Raw genomic sequence first — 27,006 nt, 5'->3', positions numbered from 1 at the left:
AATAAACCTCCAGGGTCAAGAGAGAAGTCACTCTTGAACGGTTGTGTCCTCACCACAGGCTTCCCGAGCCTGTAAACACGGCCTGCTCTTGCCAAGGATGAGTTACTGACTAGAGAACTTGCCAACTAAGGGCTGCTCCTCTCAAAGACAGCACAGCTCTCCTCGCCCATCCCCAACCCCGGAGCCAGCTCTCACAGAGTCTGCTCAGACCAACTCGGTCTCACCCTTGTCACTACTTGGAAGCCCTCGGCTGGGGACACGTCTTCTGGACGGGAGCTACCGTGCAGCCTCACCTAGCTACTTGCTGGCTCTGGACAGCAGTCCGCTTCCTTCATCAATAAAAGAGGGACGGTGGCTTGTCTGTCTAATGGGATTGGAGGAATTCCTTGTAAATGTGCAATAAAGAAATGTATGGTTTCAAGAAATTTCTAATTTCACTGAGAAATCAAGTCATTAAAATCTCTTAATAGGGAAACTTGATGGAGCACTTACAATAGGACAGGCATTGTTCTAAGCACTTTACTTGGACTTTCTCATTACTAGTCCCAATCGCCCTACATGGTGGTACGATTATTACCCTAATTTTTGCAAATATGGAAAATGAGGCACAGAGAAGCCAAGTAATTTATCCAAAGTCACACAGCAGGCAGGTGTCAGGGCTGGGATTTGAACCACATTTGTTTGTCTCTGGAGCCCATATTCCTAACCACTATGTGTACTGCCTCTCCAGTATAATCTAGGCATGACTAAGTGATAAAAATTAACACATAGTATAAATGTTCAAGGTGACCCAGGGTGTTTTATAGTTTAAAAATGTGCAACAGATCCATCCCCAAGGCTAGCTCTTTTAATCACTGATCATTAAATCACTCTTGGCCTCCATTTTCCTATCTGTAAAGTAAGGGTGGTAACTACGTGAGCTCTACCATTCCTCCACCGCTGACATTTGCTGTTCTCGGTCAGAGCAGGAGAAATCTGGAAAGCCTGGTACAGGCTCTGGCTTAAGCTACAGGTTTTGGAATAGTAGAGGAGAGAAGGCATTTTGGGTGCAAAAAATAGGATGCATTCACTTGTGAGGATGAATACAGAGAGTGAGCAGCCTGGAAGGGAAGTATTTGAAAAGGAGAGTTTGACGAGAATGGGTACCCGGGGCGTGGACATGGGCCTGTTTGTATGCATGTGTGTTTGTAAGTGTGCATGTATATAAAAAGACAGAAGGAAGGGAGGGAAGGAAGGAAGGGAAAAAGGGAGGGAGGACGACTGTGGAGGAAGGAAGGCCTGAGGGCTAGATTGAGGAGTTTGAATTTATCCTGTAGTCCCCAAACGGCCTGACAATAAACTCCCATCACTAGAGGGAAACTGAGAGCCTCAGCTGGACGCTGCAGCGTTCTCCTGGTTGAGTACTCCTGCTATGGTCTGCCCCTTCCCCAAGTTATGTCCACACGGCCTCCTCCATCATTTTCCTAAAATGTAAACTATGTGATGACACTCTTTTGCTTAAAATCCTTCAACGGCTGCTCACCGCCAAAAGCACAGCTTCCACATGTAAACTTTGTGCCCAACATACAAGCCTGTTATGTGGCCTACCTCTCATATCTCTTCACTTGCCCCTGTGCCCCCGGGCACCCCAGGTTCTGGTCATTTCAAACCACTCCAAGCCTCTCAAACATGCTGAACTTTAGCATATTTTTGTTTTGAAACAATTACTTTGGCTGCAGCATGGGGAGCAGATGAACTTGGATGGTGGTAGCACAGATGGGGAGAAGACGAATTTCAAAGAAATATGAGGTGAGTGGACAAGACTTACAATAGGACAGGCATTGTTCTAAGCACTTTACTTGGATTTTCTCATTAGTAGTCCCAATCGCCCTATGTGGTGGTACGATTATTATCCTAATTTTTGAAAATATGGAAAACGAGGCACAGAGAAGCCAAGTAATTTATCCAAAGTCACACAGCAGGCAGGTGTCAGGGCTGGGATTTGAACCACATTTGTTTGACTCTGGAGCCCATATTCCTAACCACTATGTGTGCTGCCTCTCCAGTATAATCCAGGCATGACTAAGTGATAAAAATTAAAACAACACATAGGATAAATGTTCAAGGTGACCTAGGGTGTTTTATAGTTTAAAAATGTGCAACAGATCCATCCCCAAGGCTGGCAGATGGAATGTAGGAGTTGAGGAGAAGGTAGGAAAAAGGATAATTCCTGGGTTTCTGGCTGGTACAGCTGGATGAAAGGTGGAGACAAGGAAAATCAGGAGAGGACGACAGCTGGGAGGAAGATCATGAAATCAGTCTGAGACATTCTGAGACTGAGGTTCATTTAAGACATCCACGTGGAGCTAAAGGGAGCTTGGGAGCAGGTCTGAGCAACACAAGGGTAACGGAAGGTGTGGGCACAATGAGATTCCTGAGAGAGACTCTGGGGGAGAAGACGTCCAAGCTGTGCCTTGGACAATCTCAGCACTGAATGGACGGCCAGAGGAGAAGGATCCCACAAAGGAGCCTACAGTTCTGACTGACAGTGGGGTGAGAGCTTTTCAAGATGCGCGCGGTCAACAACATCTGCTGTCACTCAACAGTCAAGTAAGATGAGAGCTGAACAAGCCTTAGATGCAGCAGGACACAGACATTCAGGACCTGGAAGACCTGTTTTGGTGGAATCATGGGCCTGAATCCAAATTGGAGTCTGATGAAGGCTGCCTGGGAGGTGATACATGAAGTCAGTGGGTGTAGACAAATGTTTTGAGGAATGCGGCTGTGAATATAGAGGAAAGAGGAGCTTGCAGTGGGGGGGCGGGGAGGGTAAGGGTTTCTCTTTTTCTGTTCTTTTTCTTTTTTTTTTTTTTTTTAAGACTGGAGAGTCCTGAGCATGTTCTAAACCTGACCAGAAGACTTGGTTAACAGGGAGAGTACAGATATACAACCACTTATCACACGGATATATTTGTTTACGCATGCCTCATCTCATTGGCTTGCAAACCCATACAAAATCAAAGACGGTGTTTTTTTTTTGTTTGCCTAATGCCTAGCATGGTGTCGGGCACACAGTAGATGCTAAGAACATGTTGTTGACTGGTGGAGGCTGTGAATGACATCAGGACAAGCCTGAAGCCCTGGGGAAGATACCCGATGCTGGAAATTAGAAAAGGAATGAAGTATTATTGATGCTTATAAACTTAAATGTGATTCTTGAGATATTTCAAATTCTTAACAAACGCCCAAGAAACCCAGAGACTTGAGGATGACACGAGAAATAAAGACTAGGGAATTCTCTTTCCTGTGGCAACCATGGTCATGGTTGAACAGAAGTCACAGGCTTTGCACCTGATACTGTTCTTGCATATTGTTCAGATTTCTCCAGCAAAAGACTCTTCAGAGATGTGAACAATGATGCATCCTCAGTCTCAGGGCTCGCTGCTCCTCTGTCCTTGGCTTAGTGTCAATGAACCAGGCCTGACAAGCTCAACTGAAGGTGTTTTCCAATAGGTGATGCCCTGACAAGCCCCTTACCCTTTGCCTTCATCTGCTGAACTGCATGTTGCATTCTGTATCTGATCAGCAAAATATGACCACTACTAAGCAAATGAGGTGATGCTGCTTTAAGCTAAGCTTCCCCAAACCTCAAGAATACTTTGAGATGATAGCTCTGGCTAGAAAGCCAAGACTCCACTGTCAAAGGCAACAGAGCTCTGTCAAAGGGTATCTTTGCCTTTCTGGTCTTAGCACCTGGTTTCTCGATGTCGATGCCCAGCTGCCAAGTCCCTCTAACTACTACTGCATGCCACACGAGGGCACCAAGGAAAGGACTTGGTGTCTGGCCCAACTCTATCAATCACAGGGAGATTAAGGCAACGGAGGGAAGATGGCAAATCCTGAGTGCCTTAATGAACTCACCTTTCCAGTTTCAAAGGAGTGTGATGAACCATAGTCCTCATAGGACTGAGAATGCTGACTCAGAAAGAAAAACAGAAGGCCTGTGGCCAAGAGAAACAGAGGTGCCTCACATCGACTTCTTGAGTTTGGCTTAACCTGCCTGATCTGCCTGGCAGGCACTTCTGGGGAAATGCCAACAGCATCTGGGGAGACATGAATTCACTCCCCTTTCCCCTGGTCACTGCAACAGGATGAGAGGGTTACTATTTTCACCCTGGAAAACTGTCATGTTGTTGTGGTGGGTTAACAGTTGCCATATTCCATCCTCAGTTGGCCACGGTTCAGAGCCTGGAGCAGTGCTCTCAACGGACACAGCTGGTCTGGAATGTCACATGAGTGGGCCACGCTGAAGCCTGGCTGCCAGGAGCCCAGCCAAGCCAGGAGATGGCAGGAAGCAGCCGCCCAGAGAAGAGCATCCCCTGAGGGTTAGGGTAGGTGAGCTTTTCTTAGGCCAAGGCTTTGGGCCAACCACCGGTGGGGAGCATGGCCAACATGCCAATCTTCTCGGCCACAGCCTCCACCACACGGCTGATCAGTAACAGCCACCTCAGTCTCCTGGTAGAGGAACAACCACCAAATGAGATCATGCATGCCAAGAGTGTTTTATACATTAGAAGAGGCTAACAAAGGTTCATTTAAGGAAAGTGGGTCCAGCCTAATCAATAACAACAGCCAGACACCCACTGACTACTAAGAGGAACGCTCTGTGCCTTTCATCAAATAACAGTCACGAAGGGACGGGTACTTCGGCTGGTCTCTTGCTCTGCGTGTGTCCTTCGGCCTGGTCTGCTATGTCTGATCTATCCTTATGTAACCCAGAGAAACTCACTTAGCAAAACAGAGACTAAAAGTTTCCTAAAATTTTTGACCAGAATGAAAGAGCACTTATTAGGTAAGACTTGGAAAATGTGGGCTAAATGCTTGAGTGGTGGCAGGAAGGGCTGGGCTGGTATTAAAGAGATTTGGGAAGGGTCTCAAGCTAATCAAAATGAGTAAAATTCGGTAGAGATGAGGTAACTATTTACTTACAAGGTTCTGCTCGTCTGAATCTATAATCAAGAATCTCAAGGTGCTTTAGTCCAGGTTCTGGGCCTCAGTTTCCCACAATGTAAACAGTCAATGCAGGTAATAGACAGTTGACCCACTGTGTGTGACTGGTGGTGGTAGAAAAGGCAGAAGATGCAAATAATCCCACTATTTTGTGCTTGCTCGTGAAGAGCACAAAATACTAACAAATTAGCCTCAGTGTGTTTCCAAGGAAAAACATCTCAATATACTAAAAAGTGTGTTAAAATAGATTCTATTTATTATTATTATTATCATTATTATTACAATGTTTGCCTAAAGGCCAATGATGTGATGTCAAATAACATACCAACCTGGGAAGTATATTCCTGTAGCTTAAGGATGGTGGGTCATCTGATGAACACTCTTGGGGGTGATGGTTGTGGGCTGGGGTGGTAGGAGGGCCCCTCCTCTGGGTCAGAGGGCAACAGGCAGGGCTCAGGAAGGTGTCCAGGAGAGAGTGAAACCGTGTGGTCTTCCAGGGACAGACCTTCCCCCTGCCCTGTGTCCTCCAACTCTTGTTTGTAGAAAAGCTTTAACCTCCCAAGGCTTCCCAAGTTCCAAAGAGCAAATTTAATCAGAGGAGTGAAAAAATGCAGGAAAAAGGAAAGCGGTCAAGCAAGACAAAATAATAGTTTAGCCATAAAACAAAGTCAAGGACCCTTAGCTCCTCCTCAAGGGCTATAGATGACATCCTGAGCCATAACCTTGAGTTGCTTTGCAGAAGCTAAACCCCTCCCCAAGCAGAGGAAGTTGACTGCATGCTGAGCACCAGCACATAGTCCCCAGACCATAGACCCCAGACCAGTTGGAGGCAGAAAACTGATAACTGAGATTTCCCAAAATATCACCCTGTTACCTCACCGCAAGCCAATCAGAAGAATGCCCATAAGCTGATCAGACACTCTGCAACCCTCACCCCTAACATTGCCTTTAAAAACTCTTCCCTGAAAGCCCTTAGGGAGTTAGGGTCTTTTGGGCATGAGCTGCCCAATCTCCTTGCTCGGCACCTGCAATAAACACTGTGCTTTCCTTCACCACAACCCAGTGTCAGTAGACTGGCTGTGATGCATGTCACCTCAGTTCCTTTCATTAATAAGAAGATGCAAAACTTCTGGCAGACTGAACTCACTCAGAGCAACTTCCAGACACCAGTGAGCATTTGGATCTGGGTGGAGTCCTTAGGTCAGTGTTCTGACAGTCAGGAACACTTACCCCAAAGGAAAACAGGGCTCCATCCAATCCCGCCCCACCCCACCCAAAGCACTGAGCAGCAGAGTCCTACTATAACCAGTTACGTCACAGTTTCCAAAATCAAGACCAAACTCAAAGTGACAGCTCAACACCCAAGAAATAGAAACAAAGGAGCCTTACAAATAACTATTTCAGTCACCAGAGGTCTCTCATCATTTTCAATTTAACTAAGAATGGAAAATTTTCTAATGTGTTATTCTACAGTATCAACAGTATTGGGTGGTTAATGCCACCCAATTCTATACATGACTAACATCTTATCTTTGGCATTTCTCATGGTTTTCCTAGGATTTTCCTTTTTTTTTTTTTTAAGTTTCATTATTTCCTTCACAAGCCCAACTCCATGACCTTGTATCAGGCCTGAAGTTCAAAGGCATGAGCAGAGTCCTCATCCCAAGCTCCCCTGTCTGCACGCTTCCCTTTCTAAATAGACATAGAAGGGCGGTGAGGTGAAAGCCAACGCTCAGATTACTCCATTTTTCATGATCACTGGTAAATTGTTGCTTAAGATGTTTCTGGAATCAGGATCTGAGCAGTGACCAAGGGCAGTAAGAAAACTCCATTCCCAGAGCTGAGTTCAGAGCATGCAACAAGGCAGGTTCTCAAAATGGCTTGCCAACATGCTTCTTATCTTTCAAGATCTCACACAAGTCTGGATGGTGGAAGTAGAAGCTTAAGTGGTTCATATGCTCATTCCTCAATCCCAGAAAGTATCTGAGGAGCGGAAAATTCTAGGGACAACAGACATTTAGAAATTAATTCAATACTGTGAGCAACTCCAACTCTGTACCCCTGGCACCCAGTACAAAACCTGGCACATGAGGAATGCTCAGTGAGCTCCTGAATGAGATGAATGCAGCACTCTACCTAAAACAAAATGACCTCAGTGAGAGACCACTGTCTCGGTATCTGCAGCTGCACCAAGGTCAGATACTTATTACACTGCAGTTTTTCCAAAGAGCTTTCTCCAACCTCAGGCTGCAAGAGGCTGGGTGACTCCAGAGCTGAGCAGCGCAGCTCACCTGGTTCACGCAGCCAGTCTGAAAGGTGCATCGTTGTGTTACGTGACTAAGCCCTAAATTTCGGTACCTTGTTGCCTTTCAGATGAACTTGAGCAATTATCTGGATGCAGATGGAATTCTTAGAGAATTCCTGACCATTAGATAGATGCCTATTGAGAACTTCTGAAACCAGCCTCTTTTGATGCCATGAATGTCCCTGATGCTTATCTTTGTGGAAGAAAATGTTCCTCCGGGAAGGGAGGGAGGAGGAGGACAGCTCAAAACATTTACTCAGCACCCTGAGTGGGGAGGCAGAGTCCAAGGAGCTTTACAGTTACTGTCCTATTTGATGCTCACAACAACCCTCTGGGGTATTTGACAGATAAGAGAATTTGTCAGAGAGGGTAAGTGAAGAGCCCAAGGTCAGAGGTGGAAAGGGGGAATGCCAGGTTTAGAATCCAGACTTGAACACGCACTGGTCCTCGAGGGTCCTTGTGAATGGTCTTTTGTGGAAGTATCTTTACTAACTTTGTGGAAGTGTCTTTACTAATTATGGGTGTATCATTCCTCACAATCATAGTTACTGAAGAATACTGTAACAAATTCTGTTCTCATAGCCACCATATTCTGAGTACTCCAAAATGCAAGATGACTCTCTTGGTCTTTGCTGTCATGTGCATAATTAGGATTTATATATTACCAGATAAAGAACACTGCTATGAGGATATTCTTTAGAGGGAGAGGAGACCTTTCTCTATAATGCATCTTTGTATTTGCAAATAGCATCCGGGTAAACCATCAAGAAACTGACTAGAGACTATTATACATGAAAAGATGTGAAGAATTTTCTAGGCTTTCCCACCTGAGGCACACAGTGGTAGCAATCCCACCAAGAGGCCCCTTTCTTCTTGGGAAATTAAATATGTCAAATCTTGGTTCATTCAAAAGGTACTTTTTGAGGCCTTTGTCATGAAGCCACATTCCAGAAGGTCCTTCCTATAAGTCATTTATGAAATATGCAAATTGCAATGCAGTGACAGAAGGTAGAGCTGTGACCACAGTCCCAGAGATGGCCACCAGGATACTTACTGTGAGTGTGAAAATTACATTTCTGAAGAAAACGGTATGAATAGGATGAGAGGTATTTTTATAAACTTATCTGGATAACTGTTGCCATGGAGGTGTTTCATCTGGCAAGAATCAGGAAGTCCAGAGTTAGGGCTTAATGTCAGAGGCGCTTTTACCAGGAGAGGCTTAACATAACCTTGTGAAACTTTCTGGAAACCATCAGCCCAGACCAGGAACCTGTGTTTGGATGCCGGCTGTGGCCACTAGGAAGGATGCCACTAGTGTCACTCTCCTTTTTTTTTTTTTTTTTTTTACATCTGAGAGAAAACTGCAGTGCCCCTTGACCTCTAATTGCCTGCCACATATTAAAGGATTCATATATATTTATATGGATAAACCGGCCAAATAACCTATTAGATGAAGTAAAATATATGAGACCTTACTTAGATATACTTTTGGGATCTCACAGTCACAAGACCAAAAGCGTTCTGTTCAAAATTTTATATTCTATTTGATATAAATTTTCTCAATATATGAAACCCAAGAAGCAGGCTATTAGCAAATTATTCCATGTACGCCAGTGCATGCATTTTAAGTACAGAGACTGCTGGAAGCATCAGGGTTGCGACTGATTTCAACAGTTTACCGTAACGGAGTAACCCAAATCCCAGGAAATGCACTGTTTGGGTACAGAAACCAACAAAGAACAACAAAGTTTGAGCAGTAACCTTTAATTCCATTGAAAACAACTCAACAGACCATGTCCTACTTCACATGTTCTATTAGCAGAAGGATTCTGAAGGGTCAGCACTTTATGAGACTCAAAAGAATAGAAACCCTCACAATGGCCCCATAGCTCCCTCTGTACACACAGGAATAGTCTATGGACAGAACCACTCTCTAAGTTATGTTGCCTCTAGAAACCAGACGGAGAAACAGCAGCCCTGGCTGCACACACAGTCCCATGACAGTGTGTCACAAAAGTAATAACCAAGTTGTTCAACTGCTTCCAGACCTTAGTCGGATTTGCTTCACTACTAACTTTTATGATGTATAACATATCACAAACCTGTAATCTCTAGCCCATCCCCTCGGTCCTGTCTCTTGGTTGGAGGTAAGGACCAGAGCCTCTTACAGACGGAAAGACCAGAGAGAATTGGAGGAGCTTCTCCAGGATGTCCCCACTGGTCCTGGCCTGGCTCTGCCTCAGCCCCCGTCTGAAGATGGACCAGAACCACGCAGCCCCCGCGGGCCCAGCTGCAGGGGGAAGGGCTGAGAAACACTGAGAGAACGCTGAAGTCAGCTGCTTGTGAGTCTCCGAGTCAGCATCTTCAAGACCAGAGTCATTGTTGAGAAATAAGACTTCTCCCCCACAAAAACCCCGAAGGCAACAGTGATCCAAGAGCTCAAAACCAGCGGGCCAAATTCCTGAGAGGGAGCCCAGAGCTGACCACGGGAACAAGGAACTGGGGGCGGATCCCTCACCCACCCGCTGCCGCCTCCTGAACAAGCTGGAGTGTTTGTGAGACAAGGAACGAGGAGCTGGGCGCTACATCGACGGGCCAGGAGGATCGGTCCTGTCTGGAGCTGGGCGTCCTTCCTGGATGATCATACACCACCATGACCTTATTCCAGAAACTACTGTCTCCAGGAAGACTTGGATAGCTTCAACTAGTTGTTGCTTTCGAAGTGAAGGGGTGGAGGAGGCTAACTGGGGACGCAGTGGGAAGACAGTCAAGTGTTCTAATTATTGATGTATTCAAGTAATTCAACTTCAGGTGCTTCTTAGGATATAATATTATATGAAAAAAAGCAAGCTACAAAATTGTATACATACACACACTTGGAAAAAATTTAGAAGGAAAACCTCTTAAAGTATGAATGATGGAATGGTGAACAATTTCTTTCTTTGAGAACGTTCTAGACCTAAGAATAATCCTACAGCTAGTTGGAGTTATTCCCTTGACTGAGGACACACTTTAGGAAGGGATGCATGTGAACCAGTGAGGGTAGAAGAAGTTCTTTGTCTGGTTCACCAGATGGTTCAAATTAATCCTGGTCACCAAGAAGGAGACAGACAGCTCAGACTCACCACACATCCATCAACTCCCCCTGTATTTTTCAAGCTTTCCAACTTTGGGGGAACGAAAGACATCTCAGCTCAGCAATTCCGAGGACTTAGTGACTCAAAGCACCGCGCATGTGGGAGCCCCAAGGGCATTTTTTTTTTTTTTATACAGCAGTTCTTATTAGTTATCTATTTTATACACATTAGTGCATATATGTCAATCTCCCAATTCATCACAGCACCACCCCCGCCCCTGCCACTTTCCCCCCTTGGTGTCCATACGTTTGTTCTCTACATCTGTGTCTCTATTTCTGCCAAGGGCATCTTGAACCTCCTGTTTGCACACCTGGGGACACACGAGAGTCTCTCAACACCACAGGGCTGGATGGAGCGGAGGGAGGAGCGAGCACCCAGCATCTGGCAGGAGCCTGAAATGCAACACTAGCTCAGGAGGACTGTGGGTTCTCTGGGTATTCGCTCAGCTACAGAATACTCTCGTTTCCAAAATGACCGGTTTTCCTTACTAAGGCCTCTCGCTCCTCATGTACCACCCGCCCCACACCTCCAGGCTCTGTGCTGTATTATTTTCAGAGGCACATGACACCTGAAGGAAGGAGGGGAGGCAGCCCCCATGTGCTGGGACCTGTTTCCTGCCAACCACCGTGCTGGGTCCTTTATCCACGTCTTCTCTTTCAATTCTCAAAGTGATGCAGAAACAAGGGAGTGCTGGGGTGTTTTTAGAGACAGGAAAACCCAAAGTCCAAGACAACCCAGGCAGTAGGCTGATAAACCATGGGGATGAGATCTGCACAGATCGTCCGACCTAGCAGCCCTGGCTCCCAGGCAACACAGACACAAGCAGCCTTCTGGACAAAGACACATCAGAGGATTATTTCTGGTACCTGAGGGGAAAGGAGGGAGCTCCGTGATAATACTTGCTAATATGTTTAAAAAAAAAAAATTCATGGCTGAAAGTCAATTACAGACACAGCCAGGCTTCTTGGAGCATTTATGGTGGCTGCTAAAGGGAATGGGCAGCCCACCCATCCCGCCGTGCCGGAAGTCCTCAGCAAAGCCCCGACTCACGGGGAAGGCGGCCCCGCCTGCACACTGGACAGCAGCTGGGGCTCCCAGGGGCGTGCGGCACTGACTCTTAAAGGAGCCAGTGGTCAGCAAGGCAATGTGCCTTAGACACATTTTCTTACTGCTCACAACAGCTCTGTGCCCAAAGTGACACAAGTGGCACGTGGTGTTGGTGGTGGTGTTGGACTTAGGCTTGGACCTGCCTGATCCTAAGCACTTTTCCTGCTAATCCAGACAGAACCATCCCGTGGAACCATCCAATCTATCAGAAAGAGTGGATCCCTGTGGCCTGATCAGCACATCAAATCCTGACTCTTGCCAGCTAGCTGACTCTTCTATGACATTATACGTCCTACATTTTCTGGAGTAATTCCAATTTTGAGCATGCTGGTTCCGTTGCACCCATGGGTGTGCTCATACTTGTCTTATGATGCATTCTGCCCCCGGAGGCCTCACGGGCTTACACTCATCTGTGCAACCCTCTGCACTTGTTTCTCCCGTGGAGGGATGGTTACCCCTCCCACAGTGACAGATCATTTACATGTTCTGATTTGTTTCACATGTTTGTGCTTTATCTTCCCTGCCACACTCTAAGTTCCTCTTAAATCAACACTTTACCACTGGAAGACCGTTCACAAAGAAGGAATCCTGGAAACAACAGATTACACAGCAGTAGAAGAAACTACAATCCTGCCTAAAATTGTTCTGCTTACTCGATTTGCAGGTGGCATGGTGTTGGACAGAATGACCCTTTAGAAACATGAATTTACAGTATCTCATCAGAGAGCAACTCCCAGAATGGGAACTGCCGAACTGTAATTTAACTGGAATCCATGTAAAGTCCTATGCTTAGATTCAAAAACTTAAGTGCTCAAACGTGACACAACAGAAACTTGGCTTGGCTATAGTTCATTCAAAATATTAAAAATCTTCAACTTTTGGTATAGTAAAGTTAAAACCAAGTTCAATGGTGCAATGTGACTGTTTAACAGAAAAGAAAAAGTGAGTGTTGTTAGGATGTGTTAATGGAAGTGGAGCGTTCAGGTCACAGGAAGCAAATGTTTCGCTGAACGCGGGGCTGAGCCCTCGTTACCCAGATGACAAATAACACGCCTGATTCTGAGAGGCACACTTAACAAAATGATAGAGCCTCAGAGAAGGAAGACACCTGGTGTGTAGCCTGGATAAGAAAAGAGAACAGAGAAACATAAAGAAGTTCTCAGTCGTTTGACAGTTTGTCACGTGGAAGAGGGAGCCTAAAATGTGAACCACTGGGCAGAAGTGACTGAGAAACAATCTTCTGTTCGATATAAAAGGAAGCTTTCAAATCACATCTATGGGAGGCAGAACAATGGCCCTCAAAGGTGTGCACGGCCTAATCCCTGGAACTTGTATCAGTGTTACTTTACACGGTAAGAGGGACCCTGCAGATGTGATTAAGTCAAGGATCCTGAGATGGGGAGATTCGCTTGGATTATCCCGTGGGTCCAACGCAATCGCAGGGCTCCTTATAAGGAAGAGGCAGAAGCATCAGAGCAAAGCAGAGGTCAGAGTCAGAGACATATCTGAGGATGCTACACTGCTGGCTTTGAAAACAGAGGACGCTGCTACAAGCCAAGGGGTGCAAATGGCTTCTAGAAGCCGGAAAGGGCCAGGGAACAGGTTCTCCCTTAGAGCTTCTAGAAGGAATGTAGCCCTGTTGACACCCGGATTTGAGCCAAATAACACCTGGGTTTTAGCCAATCCATTTCAGACTTCTGACATCCAGAACTAGAATAGAATACATTTGTGTTGTTTTAAGCCACTAAGTCTGTGGTAATTTATTAGAGCAGCCATAGGAGATGAATGGGATGTCTAACAAGGGAATAACCTCTTCTGGCCCCAGGGAGCTCCTTGTCCCCAGGGACCATCAAGAAGAGGCTGATCACCTATGGGTCAGGAATGCTGTGCGGTGAGTCCTGGATGACCCACGGCCAACCCCTCCCCCTCCAACTCTTGAGAGTCCACATCACGTAGCAGTGCCATCTCCTGCTTTTGTATTTGACACGCTGGTCCCACCCCCAAGGCTTGCCCTTGTCTTCTCCCAGGAGGACTGTGGCAGTAAGTGAAAGGCCTGCTTTGGGGATGTCCAAACGGCAACCAGGCCTGTGCCTGGCTCAGAGCAAAAGTGCTTGCGGGGGTGCCTACCTGAGCAGAGGACTCCTTTGTTCCTGGCGCAGGAGAAGTTGTCGCACTCGCAGAAGGGCCCATAGATCTTCCCAAACTCGCTCTCGAAGCAGGAGCACTGGTTGCAGCTGCACTGCCCGCGTCCGCTGCACAGGGGCTTGCCCTCCGCTTCTCGGCACAAGTTCTGGTACCCGCTCTGGCTCTCCCCTTCCTGGCACTCGCACCTGGTGCCCAGGTAGCTGGGGTTGCACTCACACAGGCCGCAGACGTAAGTCCCATTGCCGCTGCACCTGGCGCTGTCCGGCTCCAGCCCTGCACTGCAGCTGCACCTGCAGTTGTAGGTGACCCCCACCTCCAGGCTGTCCCGGAATCCCACGGGCCGCAGGGTGAACATGTGCTGCGCATGTTTGCCCGGGCAGCTCCGGGCCTCCACCGACACCTCAAAAGACGCCTGGGCAGGAGAAAGAGAGGGGACGTGGTGGCCATGGTGCACCTGGGCCTCCCGCTGTCTGCACCAGCCTCCTGATCAGCCAGGGGCCTGGCCCGAGCACAGTTCCTCCAAGGTCCTCAGTGAAGAACTGGGGCCAAATCCAGCCCCTCCCCACACTCACGGAGGGCCACTCCAACGGCCCGAGGAGGAAGAGGCCCCGGAGACAGCAAGCCCCTTCACTTTACCCAGGAAGGGCATATTCAGGCGTGCCAACATTTGACAGGCATCATGCTTGGTTCTTTAACGTTCATCATCTCTTTTATCTCCCAGAGGAAAAGGGCTTCCACAGGAAGGTAGAAAGATTCACTCAAGGTTACAAGGTTCTCTTTCTCCCCTTTTCACTTCTATCCTATCCTCTTCCCATCTCCACTTTGAAAGTCAGCAAAATACTCAACAATTTACCAGGCACCTCCTCTGTGCCAGGCTAGACGTGGCTCCCTGAACTCATGGGGCGCTGTGGTCGAGAGGCCCTGGCAGCTGCCTGCCCTTCTGCAGAGGTGTTCCCTCCCCTGCTGCAGAGCGGAGGGATGACTCTTGGGTCCCTTCCAGCATATCTATCTCCTCACAGACACACCTGAGCCTCCCTCCGCCCCAGTTTCTCTCTGCGTGGTCCTCACAGCCGTGTCTTTCACAATCAGTCCACGGCCCGGAGGTTGTAAAGAAGCATCATTGCCACACACGTGGACAGACGTTTTCTTATTAAACAAAGCATGTACAGGAGTGCTGCTAACTCCCGAGCTGCTTATGGGTTGCCATGGAAACAGGCAGCAAGGTGGACCTCGCTGGCAGATGGCAATGGAGGAAAGATGCCTGTTAGCAGCCCACGTGGCTGGGGTGTGAGGGAAGCAAGGACACTGCTCGCCGTGATTCTCCCAGGGAGTAGAGCGTGATTCCACCTCCCCTCCCCACACCATGTGGTGAGAATGGTCCAGCACGGCCCTCCAAGCAGGGCGCTGTGGAAATCTGCAGGCAGGTAGCTGGCACGCCCTGACCAAACACCATCCTGAAGTCCTTCTCCCGCGAACTGACAGAGGCCTGGTCTCACTCCGGAAACTGACCCACCGCCTCTGGCCCAGATGTCTTTCTTTTTCAAAAGGCTCCTCAGAACATTCTGAAACTCAGAACAAGTTAGGAACCACTTTTAGCTACTGGTATTGTTAACTCTATTATTTGGGTTGGAATAGAACTGGTTTTTAAAAAGCCATCAATAACCTGCTTTACTGGGTACTCTTTAGGTAATAATGTATATTTCTGGAGAACACTCAAAATATCTTTTTCTAAATGTTCTACAGATCCCTGTCACTTTGGGATCTTTACTAATTCTTAAAGGCCCCCCCCTCTGTGACATCTAGGGACGCCACCCCGCAGGGTGGGAGTGGGAGTGCGTGAGGCTGAGCAGGAGACACCGCTTCCTAGGTCCTGGAGAGAGTCTGCTTGGCAACAAGACACCGGGAGTCAGCATTAGTGAAGCAGTATCACAGCAGACACCGTCAGACAGGTGCGCTGAGGAAAATGACCAGGAGCCAGGGTCAGAGGACACCAGGAGAGCCAAGCCAGCTGCAGACAGTTGGGACGGGCCCACACCCCACCTCCATGTAGGGGGCGGGAGGAGGCAAAGGGAGAGGCTGGCAAAAGCACGTTCACAACTAGGTTCCAAGGCCCTCAGGTACAGGTGGGCTCTCGAGGTAAGGAAGCAAGACGCGGACCCACCCACGGCACTGCAATCTGCCTAATGGTTACCAGGTGCCGAGTACTACACGCACCAGGCCCCGTGCTGGGCATTTCCACACGCATCTCATTTACATGCCCTAGGAGGAGGCATCCTCATTTACCAGAAAGAAAACGGGGTTGGTGGGCTCCGGGAGCTTAGTGCTGGTCACACAGCTGGGGAGGGGTGGGGCTGGGCCTGTGCTCTCCTTGGCATGTCACCTCCTAGAAGTAGGGAATGAGGCAGATGTCCAGTGTCCAGACCTGGGTAGAGAGAGAGAGGCCCGGCTCACAGAGGGACCACTAGATGGTGACCCACCCAGTAGTGACCAGAAGCTCCTGGTCAACTTTAAACCTTCCTGCCTTGGGCTGGGGATAACCTGAGCCTGCAGATGGAAGGACACGGAGGCTGCACCTGACCGAGGTGCCACGGGGCATCAAGAACGTGGAGGTGAACATCCCTCCCTCTGAGGCTCAGAGAGCAGCCTACTGCCTCCCAGGGGAATAACTTTGCTGGACTTGTTAAATGGAAAGCCCTGCCCCCCACAAAGGCCGCTGGGGGTCAGAAGTGGAAAAAATTATAAAGAAACAGCCTGGACCAAGAGCCAAAGGCATTTAATTATTGCAAGACTGTGGGGAGTGCCCATCTGTGAGCATAACCTTCCCCCAGGAAAACTTGCCTGCACCAAGGGATCAAGTAACAAGAGAGGGAATTAAATCTCCTGGGCCTCACAGATGTGTCTGTGTTTGCTGGAGAGGGAGTGGAGAGGTTGGGGACGCCCCTGAATCAGCGCCGGCAGCTGATCACCCAGGATTCAGAAAGGCTCACACGCTGCCTGCCCAGTCTAAGGCCTGGCTTCTAAGCAGGTCCCAGTGGCCTTCTTCAGCCAAAGCTCTGGTCTAACCGAGGTCCAAGCTGTCGGGCCCCATGCAGCCTAGCGTGCAGCCGGCCACCTGATAACCAGAGAACAGCTCCATTTCAGCCACTAAGTCTCAGGCCCTGCTGGGCACAGGAATGCTATAAAAAGCACCTCGGCAACAGCAAGTAAATCTGTTCTGCTACCCCTCCCTTCAGAGTCCATTTCCCTGAGGGATCAGGAAAGAATCCAGAGAGTTTGTCAGGCAGCTGGAATGAGGCTTCTCTTCCCTGATTACCGTGGACTCTTGAGAGTGAAGGCTCCCCAGTTCCCGGAGACTTTCCGTTTTCCCACTCCGAGATTCCAGAGGAAGGTCGCGGACATGGCAGTCCTCCCTCCCGCCCAGTCTTATTATTTGAACCTCATTGGGACGCTCCTGGTTCACGCACAGGGCTGCCGGCCTGATCCACCCTTTCAAAGGGGCTACCCAGCCCCCACCCAAACCCACCAAACCCAAGCTCTGCAGATGCCAAGTCCACTAGGAGCTGGCTGAGACAAAGCGCTGGGCATGGGCAAGGGGTGGAGAGCCCCAGGGGAGAGGCCAGAGAGCAGGACGCTGTGGGAAGCCCCGACAGGGCTCACTGGGTCCTTTGTACCAGGCGTTAGTGCCGGTCGCACAGCCAGCCACTTGCATACTGATTTGTCAAAGCCAGTTCATGAGAAAATTGACTCCCAGTGGCCAGGCCCACTCAGTCAGCCCTGGTCGGTGCTGGGAGGAAAATTAGGGAAAAAACAGAAATCACTGGATTTGGGACTGCAAGATTTCATGTAAGGAATATTTCACTGAGGACAACCTTTGTCCCTCACCCCCTACCACCTCCCCTTGCTTCTTGCCTGGACAGATCTCTTAACCCAGAGGACACAGGACAGTCACAGAACCACGGCCTCTGATTGGAAGTGACCATGGAGACAGTGCCCGCCCACCTCCTCCACCTCTGCAGGAAGCTCCGGTTACACGGAGGCAAGACCTGCCCGGATGCCACTTGAACCCAGCTGTCCCGAGGCTCCCCCTCCCCCATGGGCCATGTCCTTATCCACAGGCCAGACCCTGAGATGCACCGGATGGCAGTTATACCCTGTCTGCTTTCCCTAATCCCTCTCCTCCAGTGAGCCCCCGGGCCCTTCTGCTGTGCTCTTTACTCCTGCCTACCCTCCTCGCCATTTCTGACTTACCCAGAGCCCTCCCAGCTCATGGTACTAAAGAACGGAAATAATGCCTGCCAAATAATGGCCAGACACCTTAGCTTGGCATGTATGTCCTACCAGTTGGCCCAATCCTGCCTCTGCAGCCCCAGCTCCTCTCCTCTCGGTTCCCAACCCACTCCCCTCAGCTGCTTCCCACCGGCAACAGGGCAATCAATGCTCTTTCACACCTTCTCGGACTCACCACTAATGGGGCCTCCCCACCCTTTTTCTATGTCTGGAAAACTCTGAGCCTCAGCTCAAACAGCACCCCCTCTGCGATGCGGGGCCCTTGTTCCTTGGGGCTCCCGCAGCACCAGGCCCAGCTTTCATCACTGCCCCCAACTCTACGGGGTTGACTCCTGCGCCTACATTTCCTCAACCAGATTTGTCCCTGGGACAAACGTCAAGAGGGAAATGCCCACATACTCAGGAGCAAACCTAAGTCCAACTGTCAACTCTTTGGAGAAAGTTCAGCCTGAGATGAGGGACAGAAGTACATCTCTCCTCCAGCAAAAAGGGGGTTGAGGGGAAGCCCCCCAGTTCTCCCTCCAGGCCAGCTCCGTGGGCACATGCCCGTGCAGTCACACAGAGCCCCACGCTCAGAAGGGCCCGTGCTTAGTTTAATGCTCTGCTGTTGTCATCTTGAAGTTCTTTATTCTTTAACAAGGACCCCACATTTCCATTTTGCCCTGGATTCTGCCCCCCACTGCCTCCAGGGCCTCAAAGAGCTCACCTCTGGTGGCCTGCGGGCAGCACCAGGTCCAGCTATGACAGGCAAACGGCCACTGCTCTGTGTCAGCTTGTTTCCACCCACAGAAAACAAAACCTCACAGCCCTGGCGGCAGAGCCGGGGGCCATGTGACTGTGGCCTCTTGGGCAGAGAGAGGAAACAAGGAGCCAGCATGGCAGGCCTGCCTTTGGGCCGCTGTCTCAACAGGACCACGGCCCCTGGGAGCCCAAGGGAGGCTCTCCCCCTGGCCCGCCCGTGTGGAACTGCTGTCGAGGGCGTGGGGAGAAGCACCCTTCTTCCTTCTGTTTCAAATGCTCTAGAAGTCATCCAAATACATCTGAGATTTTGCACTTTTGTGAAAAATGCCACTTGAAATCCTTTCCTATCTTCTGGACAATGTTCCTATTTTTCCGAAGTATCCTAGCAAAAAACAAAATCTGTACACTAGAGTGTCCGTACAAAAGTGGTGATGATCCCACCTTTAGCTTCTCTGAAACTTCTACTTTCAAAATGCACGAGGTATAAGGAAAAAAACACGAACTTTGGCATCAGTGGTTGCAGCTCTGACACCTGGCGCTTGTGCCCACCAGCAGCCAGACTTCCAGCAAGTCTCTCAGGGCCACCCCCCCTTGGAGCCTCAGTCTTTCTCACATAAAATGGGGAAGTAATGTCTACCTGACAGAGGCTGCAAGCAGCAGAGGAAGCCAGCAGCCAAGCCCTAGCAGAGCATGGAGAGTATTATAAATTCCCACGAAATGGTAACTCTGTCCTTCCCTCCACGGTCAGAAGGCAACGACTAGGGAGGGAGAGGACTTGGTCTGGAGAGAGCTGTGAGTGCACTGCCGTCTGTGGGTGATCCCACAGCTCGGGATGCCCAGCAGCACCGAGCCCCGGGGGGTGTACACAGAATGTGGTGAGGCGTTCCCTGCTGGAGGCCCCGGCCCTCGTTATGGCGCTCTGCTCTGAGGCGAGCCGTCTGAACGGGGAGGATGGAACAGAACCACGGGCAGCAAGAGGCCAGGGGGAGGGGGCACGGGTGCTGGCATCAGAGCCAGAAAGCCCTGGCCTTGAACTTTCACTTTGCCACTTACTGGCTGCTACTTACTGGCTACTTACTTGGGCAATTAATTGAATTCTTCGTGCCTCAGTTTTTCTCATCTGTCAACATGAATAACTATCTTCCTTACAGGGAACCCGGTGAGGAACACGGAGCTAACTCTTTGTCCAGTTACTTTCCAGTCCTTTCCAATACTAACTGCATTGCCCCCTTGGGTCCATTAGGGACCCAATATTCTTAGAATAATTTCCCCCTTTTTCTTATGGCAGCATAAACCGGCTTCAGTTTCTTGCATTCAAAAAGAATTCCAACTTTCTGCTATTATTATCAACAAACACCAGTTCCTTTGATCTTCCTGGTGTCTAGATACCTCATCATGATAGTTCCTTTACACTTGCCCTTTGGAAAAAAAAAAAAACACTGAACAAAGAACTCCAGATGCAGTCTGACCCACACAAAAAAGAGTGAAACCATTTTCTCTGGGGTTCCATTAATGCAGCCTCAGTTGGCATTTTTTTTTTAAAGCAACACTGCTTGTTCACACTGAGCCTTTGGGAATTAGAATCTACCAGATCCTTTTCTTAAAAGCTACTATCAAACCAACTTCCCTCTATCCTATTAACATTCTGAACTTAATGCAAGATATTAATCCTGATGATTTCAACCCAGCTCAATTTTTTAAAATGTTCTTAAATCTTGGTTTTCCTGCTTTATAAGCTAACCTGTTTTCTCCAGCTTTGTGACCTCCCCACCTTTGATAAGCAGTTCTCCCTCGAGTTAATCTCAAGCCAGTAGTAGACAGGAGACAGCTGGAACCTCGGTCAAGTCTTCCTCCAGATGACGTCATCCACACTCTTAGAAAGCAGGTTTACTCAGCTATGCATCTGCCTAGCTGTGCTATCACCAACCCACGTTACCTGTCTTGGCATAAGGATGTCATTAGAAATTGTCAGGAGACTTCCTGAAACCCAGGCGCCTGCTGTGTGTGCCGTACGTCCTCCTCCTTGCCTCTGTTCCACTGAACCTATTTCTCCAAGTAAAGGGTTCCTTGTTTGGGTGTTTTTCACGCATCATTCTTTAGCTTTCCTGACACACTGCACCAAACATCCCATCCACAGATCTACAGAATCCACTTACATGTAGTTTTTCTGCTTAGTTCTGCCTCCTTCCATTTTTCATAGCTGTCTCTTTAAAGCCGGTGACTACGAGGCTTTTGTGTTTTTTAAAAACATCATCTGGATTGATTAATCATTGCAATTGATCAAAACAACATAAATATATCACAAAATTTGACAAGTATTAAAAATAAAATTTGAAAATATTACTCATTGCTAAATAAGACAGGGAATGGCATCAGTTCTACTCTTATTTTTTATCTGTATAGATTAAAGCACTCTCTCCAAAATTTATTCACGTCAATAGGAAAATGGGAATAGGAGTTTTGTTAACAGCAATGTCACCTTATTCTGAGTACCTTCTTAGCTAAACGCCATAAATAATCATTTTAAATTTTTAATGATTCATCGTTTGAAAACGTGATTAGGCCAATCTTTCACTTTTTTTTTTTTTAAAGCAAAAAGAAACTTGGAAAAAAACCTGCGTTAGAAAAAGATCTGTTACCTAGTCATTAGAGTCCTTCACTCTCTCAACCTTGATACCGCATTCTGAACGGTCCCTTTGCTGGGGTGAGGTACCACTGCAAGATGTAGAATGGGTGAGATGTACGCCTGTGGGTTGTAACAGTGGGCGAAGGGCAGTTGGGAAGGGGAAGGAGGGAGAGAAGCAATTACAGAACGTGAGGAAGCTCCAGCAGACCACGCTGCAGTGCAAGCAGTCTTGCGGCCACACCTATGTCTTTTGCAGCTGTTTCCCTGGAATCCAGGGTATGTCTGCTTATCTCCACCTTGGCCATCATTAGTGCTTATGAAAGCCCAGAAGATATGATCATGTATTTTTAAGGTCCCTATAATTTTTCTGGTTCCAACCAGATTCTTTAGTTACAGAAGAGAACTTTCCCTCAGTTCTCTTTCTATTTGCCTTTCTATTTTCTGAGCAATGAAAAATGTGTCAATAAAGCAAGGAATGGATCTCACAGTCTGCTTCTGGCAGCAGGAATCTCTAGAAGTGAGGCTGGCTCTCCATCACCACTCTGCCTGCCTCTGAGCCAGTATTTCATCTTTGTTCTCGTCATCCATAGATCTTCCTCCTTCCCTCACGTCCTTGGCTTGGTACACAGATACACATCTTTATACACAATGTTGCTTCTCCACCATTGAATTATATCCACTTAAATCCAGAAAAGGCACCCATGCCCTCCATTGCAACAGTTATCCATTCCATCTCATCAAATCAGAAGAGGTGGATGGCTTTCTTCATATTTTACAGAAAGGAAAAGTGAAAGTCAGATTACCCAAGGCACAGAGCAAGCTGTAGAAGACTAGAAACGAAGGCAGGGCCAATTTCATCCCTGTCAAACAAAGAGAATGATGGTTTAAGACACCCAAAGGCACAATGTCAACTTGAGGAAGCCTTAAGTGACAACGCACTGAAGGCTGTGTACTGCCTGGAGCTTTTTACTAAGTCCACCTGCATCTTGAAGGCACAGCACAGAGCAGGCTTAGGAAAGTCCCTCAGCATGCAGAGTTGGAAGACAGAATACAAACTCCTAAAGGCCTCTAATCAGTCACGAAAGTTATCAGAAGCCAAAGAATGATGACCAACGTTAACAAATATAAACCAACGGGGGGTGAGAACTTACTGTGTCCCCGATCTTCAGGCCTTCACACTTCCTCTGACCAGGGTAAGATACACCGTCCTGGCAGGTAGCAGTGAAGAAGAGATTAATATCCTCAGGCTGATCCCAGACAGACAGCTCCACTTTAGACCGGATGCTCTGAACAGAGAGAGAAGATGAAGCCAGAACCACTTAGTAAAGGCTGCAGCCAAGATGTTCTCCACACTGGTTCTCTGATGCCCACATGGCTTCCTTTAACTCCGGGATCTCAAGCCAAGGCAAGAGCCAGTGGGCTAGGTTCGCTGCCCCTCCCTCATCCCTTTCCCCCTTTCCACACCCACACACCATCTTACTAGCCCTGGCCTGAGGTCTCCCTCTGTGATCTCAGAGAAGTTGCTAATGGCCCACCGGCCATAGGATAATCTCATCTGCTTCCAGGGGTCATGCTCTGTTCCTGCTCGTCTCTGCAGAGTCACCCCATCCCCACCCTCAGCTTCAGACAGCGCCTCAAATCTTGCCGTGCGTGCTCCAGACGCCAGGCCTTTGCACGTGCCTGGAATAATGTTCCTTTGCTCAGCGGCTCTTCTCTCTCCTCCCCCCGCCCTCCGTCAGCTCCCTATCTTCCTTCCCCATCAGCTCAGCAGGCACCTCAGATGAGGTCCAACTTCATGAGCTCTGAACTACATTCTGAGAGAATAAGACCTTATATGTGGATTATGTTCTCAAGACAATGGATGAAGTAAAAATCAAGCCAAAATTACCTGACAGATTAGAAAAAATAAAAGACTAAAAATATCAAGTGTTGGAAACGAGTTGGAGCAACTGGGTCCCTCATACCCTGCTGGTGGGAGTGTGAACTGGTTCAACCCTTGAGAAAAACATTAGGCAGTACCTACTAATGCTTAGGTCAACCTTAGACAAGCAATTTACACTAGGATTATATCCAACAGAGATGTGTACTGACCAGAAAACACGTCCGAATGTTCACAGCAACACTGTCTGTAACAGCTAGAAACTGGAACTACCCAAATGCCTATCAACAGAACAGACTTTTTTTTTTTTTTCAAATTATGGTGTGTTCATGTAGAATATCATATAGTACAAGAATGAATATGACTACATGTCACGACATAGATGAATCTCATAAATATCACACAGCCCAAAAGAAGCCAGATGCAAAAGGCATACATATCGTATGATTCTATTTATATGAAATTCAAAAACAGGCAAAACTAACGGTTACCCCCAGGGGATAGTAATAGAAAAGGACAAAGGGGTTCTGGATGCTAGTAATATTCTGTTTTTTTGGCCTGGGTGGTTCTATACTCGGGTGTATTTAGTTTGTAAAAAGTCTGTACAATCTTCTGTATGTCTCCAAGTTTAAAAAATTGACACTGAAAATCTCTAAGGAGGATGTACTTTAGAGACAGAGGCCAAATGAAATAACTGGCTTGTAGTTAGGGCACATCTTACAGAAAGAATTTTTTATACACTAAATACACTCAGAATAGCAGGATGCACATACTCCGAGAGACACATGGACACATGGACCCCCCCCTCCACCCCAGATCAACTGAGGGCCCTTCAGACTCCCATCTGCTTCTCAGGTGCACTCCAGGGAACAGGGCGTTGGACGGAATGGCAGGCAGAGAAGTGCCTCCTGCTCTCATGGGGTTTCTTTTCTTTCTTTGTTTCTTTTTTGCTGAGCATGTAGTGTTAAACTTGAATTAGTTAAATATGCAGTTTTCCCAACACATTCACAGCTTGTTGAAAACACTCTCTGCAAAAAATAGTCTCTCCCTTTGCAACAAATTGTCTAAGTGCTTCTACAACTCTAAAAATACTCTCTCTTAAATCCACTTCCTCTTGTTAGTGCCAGCCTCCACTGGCAGAGGGCTTGGAGAGCGCCACTCAGCACACACAGCTCTCCTGCTGAATGTGGTTAGCTGTTCACAAATCTGTTCTCCCCACTGAGCTGTGAATTTCAAGGGCCATATCATATTTCTCTCTAGGACTGAACACAAGCTTTTGCTGAATGGATGGATAGATGGATGGATGGATGTTTTAACAGCAGCTATGGTAGGCAGCTCAGGCCTACTGGAAGAAACTTAATTTTTGAAAGACAAGGTAGGGGCTTCCCTGGTGGCGCAGTGGTTGAGAGTCTGCCTGCCAATGCAGGGGACACGGGTTCGAGCCCTGGTCTGGGAAGATCCCACATGCCGCGGAGCAACTAGGCCCGTGAGCCACAATAACTGAGCCTGCGCGTCTGGAGCTTGTGCTCCGCAACAAGAGAGGCCGCGGTAGTGAGAGGCCTGCGCGCCGTGATGAAGAGTGGCCCCCACTTGCCGCAACTAGAGAAAGCCCTCGCACAGAAACGAAGACCCAACACAGCCAAAAATAAATAAATAAATAATTTAAAAAAAAAAAAAAAAGAAAGACAAGGTAAATTAAAAATTATATATATTAAATGCAAATAAATGTGAGGATGAGGCAAAACAGTTTATCATTAAAGGGCTAGGTAGATTGGAGCTATTTAAAAATTACTTGGGATCAGTCTCATGAAATATGAGGGCCCTGTGGCTCACAAACAAGACTTCGGGAGAAAGCATCAGCCCTTCCCATCAAGATCTGCTGAAGCCACCACCTGGAAGCATTAATGGGGAACTCGGTGGAGGGAGAGAGAGCACTAGCGACTGGGACTCCTAGTCAATGAATCAATAACTGTAACAGATGGAAACAGAATCCTATATTCTACTCTGGCCGTGAGACCCCAAAGTTTTGTGTTCAGATCTGAAGTTTGTATTATTCCTGATCCCCATGTCATCTCTGGAATCAGAAACTCTTAAGATGTTAGTGAGGGTAGGAACTGTGGAGATTACTCAGTTCAAACCTCCCATTTTATGGAAGTGGGCACTGAGGCCAAAGAAAGGGCCTTATCCAGGGCCACTCAGCTGCCAGGGGCAGGCAGGACCAGAACCGGGCCTTCTGGGTCCCCCGGCAGTGCTCTCTGTAGTCACCAGACCGGGCCCTCCTTTATTCGGAAACTGGCTCTGATCTTGGAGAGTGCAGATGGTCAGGCTGTATCCTGGTTGAGTCAGTCTCCCCTCAAAGATTATGAGCTCCTGGAGGGCAGGACTGTGTTCTGGTCACTGTTTTATTCCCACCGTGTGGCATGATGCCTGCCACACGTTAGGCGGTATTTATTTGTTGAACAAATGAATGAAATGGATGGAGTACAGGGTATAGCAGAGGATCAAAGCCACAGCCAATGCAGTTCTGATGCATGAAAACTTGTGTGTCATAAGTTAATTATGTGAAATTCAATTAACTCCTACCAAATCTGCCTCTGAACATGATTCCTAACTCCTCACCCTAGGACAAGGAGACAATGTCAAGAAGTTTAAAGGCTATTAAATACTCAGGCTAGGTCCCATCTGCAATTGCTTTAAGTCAGGCCAGCTGTGGAGTGGATGGGAGCAGACTTCATGGCAACAACAAAAAGAGAAACATGTGCTCGGAGAGGAGGCCTCTGACGTCACCCTCCACATGCAGCTCTAGTGGTTTCCAGCTCATTCTGTTCTTTCCCACTCTGAAAAGGGACCCCCCCCCCCATGATTTCTCTCTGAGTCCTACCCCCCTTTGTCAAGGTGACATAATGCTGGTGTTGTGTGTGTGTGTGTGTGTGTGTGTGTGTGTGTGTGTGTGTGTGTGTGTGTGTGTTTGCACGCACCCAGGGCCCTACCTCCGAGCTCTGGAAGGGAACCTCTCGCCAGCACCCACTGTACAGCAAAGCTCCATGCTGGTGATCTCTCACAGTAAAGAAGTTGGCACAGCAAGAAAAAATGTAGAAATCGAAGCCCAGAGGTGAAGGTTTCACACAGTGAAAGCCAAGAACGACAGACTCGATTCTACGAGACGTTACGTTAAACGTGCCCTTTCCATTTTGCTCCCTCCCCAGCCTAGAGTCACACCACGGCCATTTCCACTGTTACCTGTGCTCTGCTGCAATCCTTTCAGGATGTCCCCACGGACGGTGTGCCAACTCTAAGCGAGGCAGGAGTCAACCCCAAAGCGCAGAGGTGGCAAGGTGACGCAGAGAAACACAAACAGTCCCATGAGAGCTGTGCTTGGACCGTGGCCGGGGAGAGGAGCAGGTGAAAGGACAACCAGAGCCCCTGCACGGGCCAAACCGCACGTGTGTACACACGCGCGCACACACACACACACACACACAGAGGCCTGTGCAGGCCAAAGTGCACATGCACACGTATGTACACACACACACAGAGGCCCGTGCAGGCCAAAGTGCACGTACACACGTACACACACACAGGCCCATGCAGGCCAAAGTGCACACGCACACGTATATACTCCACACACACACACACACACACACACTGGCCTGTGCAGGCCAAAGTGCATGTGCACACGTATGTACACACACACACAGAGGCCCGTGCAGGCCAAAGTGCATGTACACACGTACACACGTACACACACACAGGCCCATGCAGGCCAAAGTGCACATGCACATGTATGTAC

At 48.2% G+C, this 27,006-nt stretch overlaps 1 protein-coding gene across 1 annotated transcript in view; it reads right to left on the bottom strand.

The window, feature by feature from the left end:
* Positions 1-27,006, bottom strand: part of ITGB5 (integrin subunit beta 5) — a 111,988-nt gene that overhangs the window by 17,332 nt on the left and 67,650 nt on the right. The window contains exons 9-10 of the mRNA XM_057544988.1: positions 22,489-22,623; positions 13,666-14,095 (exon numbers count right to left, since the gene is read on the bottom strand). Of these exons, the coding sequence (XP_057400971.1) occupies positions 13,666-14,095; positions 22,489-22,623 (565 nt within the window). The remainder of the gene's footprint in view (positions 1-13,665; positions 14,096-22,488; positions 22,624-27,006) is intronic.

This window comes from Balaenoptera acutorostrata, chromosome 4 (genome assembly GCF_949987535.1).
Source record: "Balaenoptera acutorostrata chromosome 4, mBalAcu1.1, whole genome shotgun sequence".
Taxonomy (NCBI): domain Eukaryota; kingdom Metazoa; phylum Chordata; class Mammalia; order Artiodactyla; family Balaenopteridae; genus Balaenoptera; species Balaenoptera acutorostrata.
The sequence above is the reverse complement of the archived record's forward strand: the minus strand, read 5'-3'. Positions and strand labels throughout refer to the sequence as shown.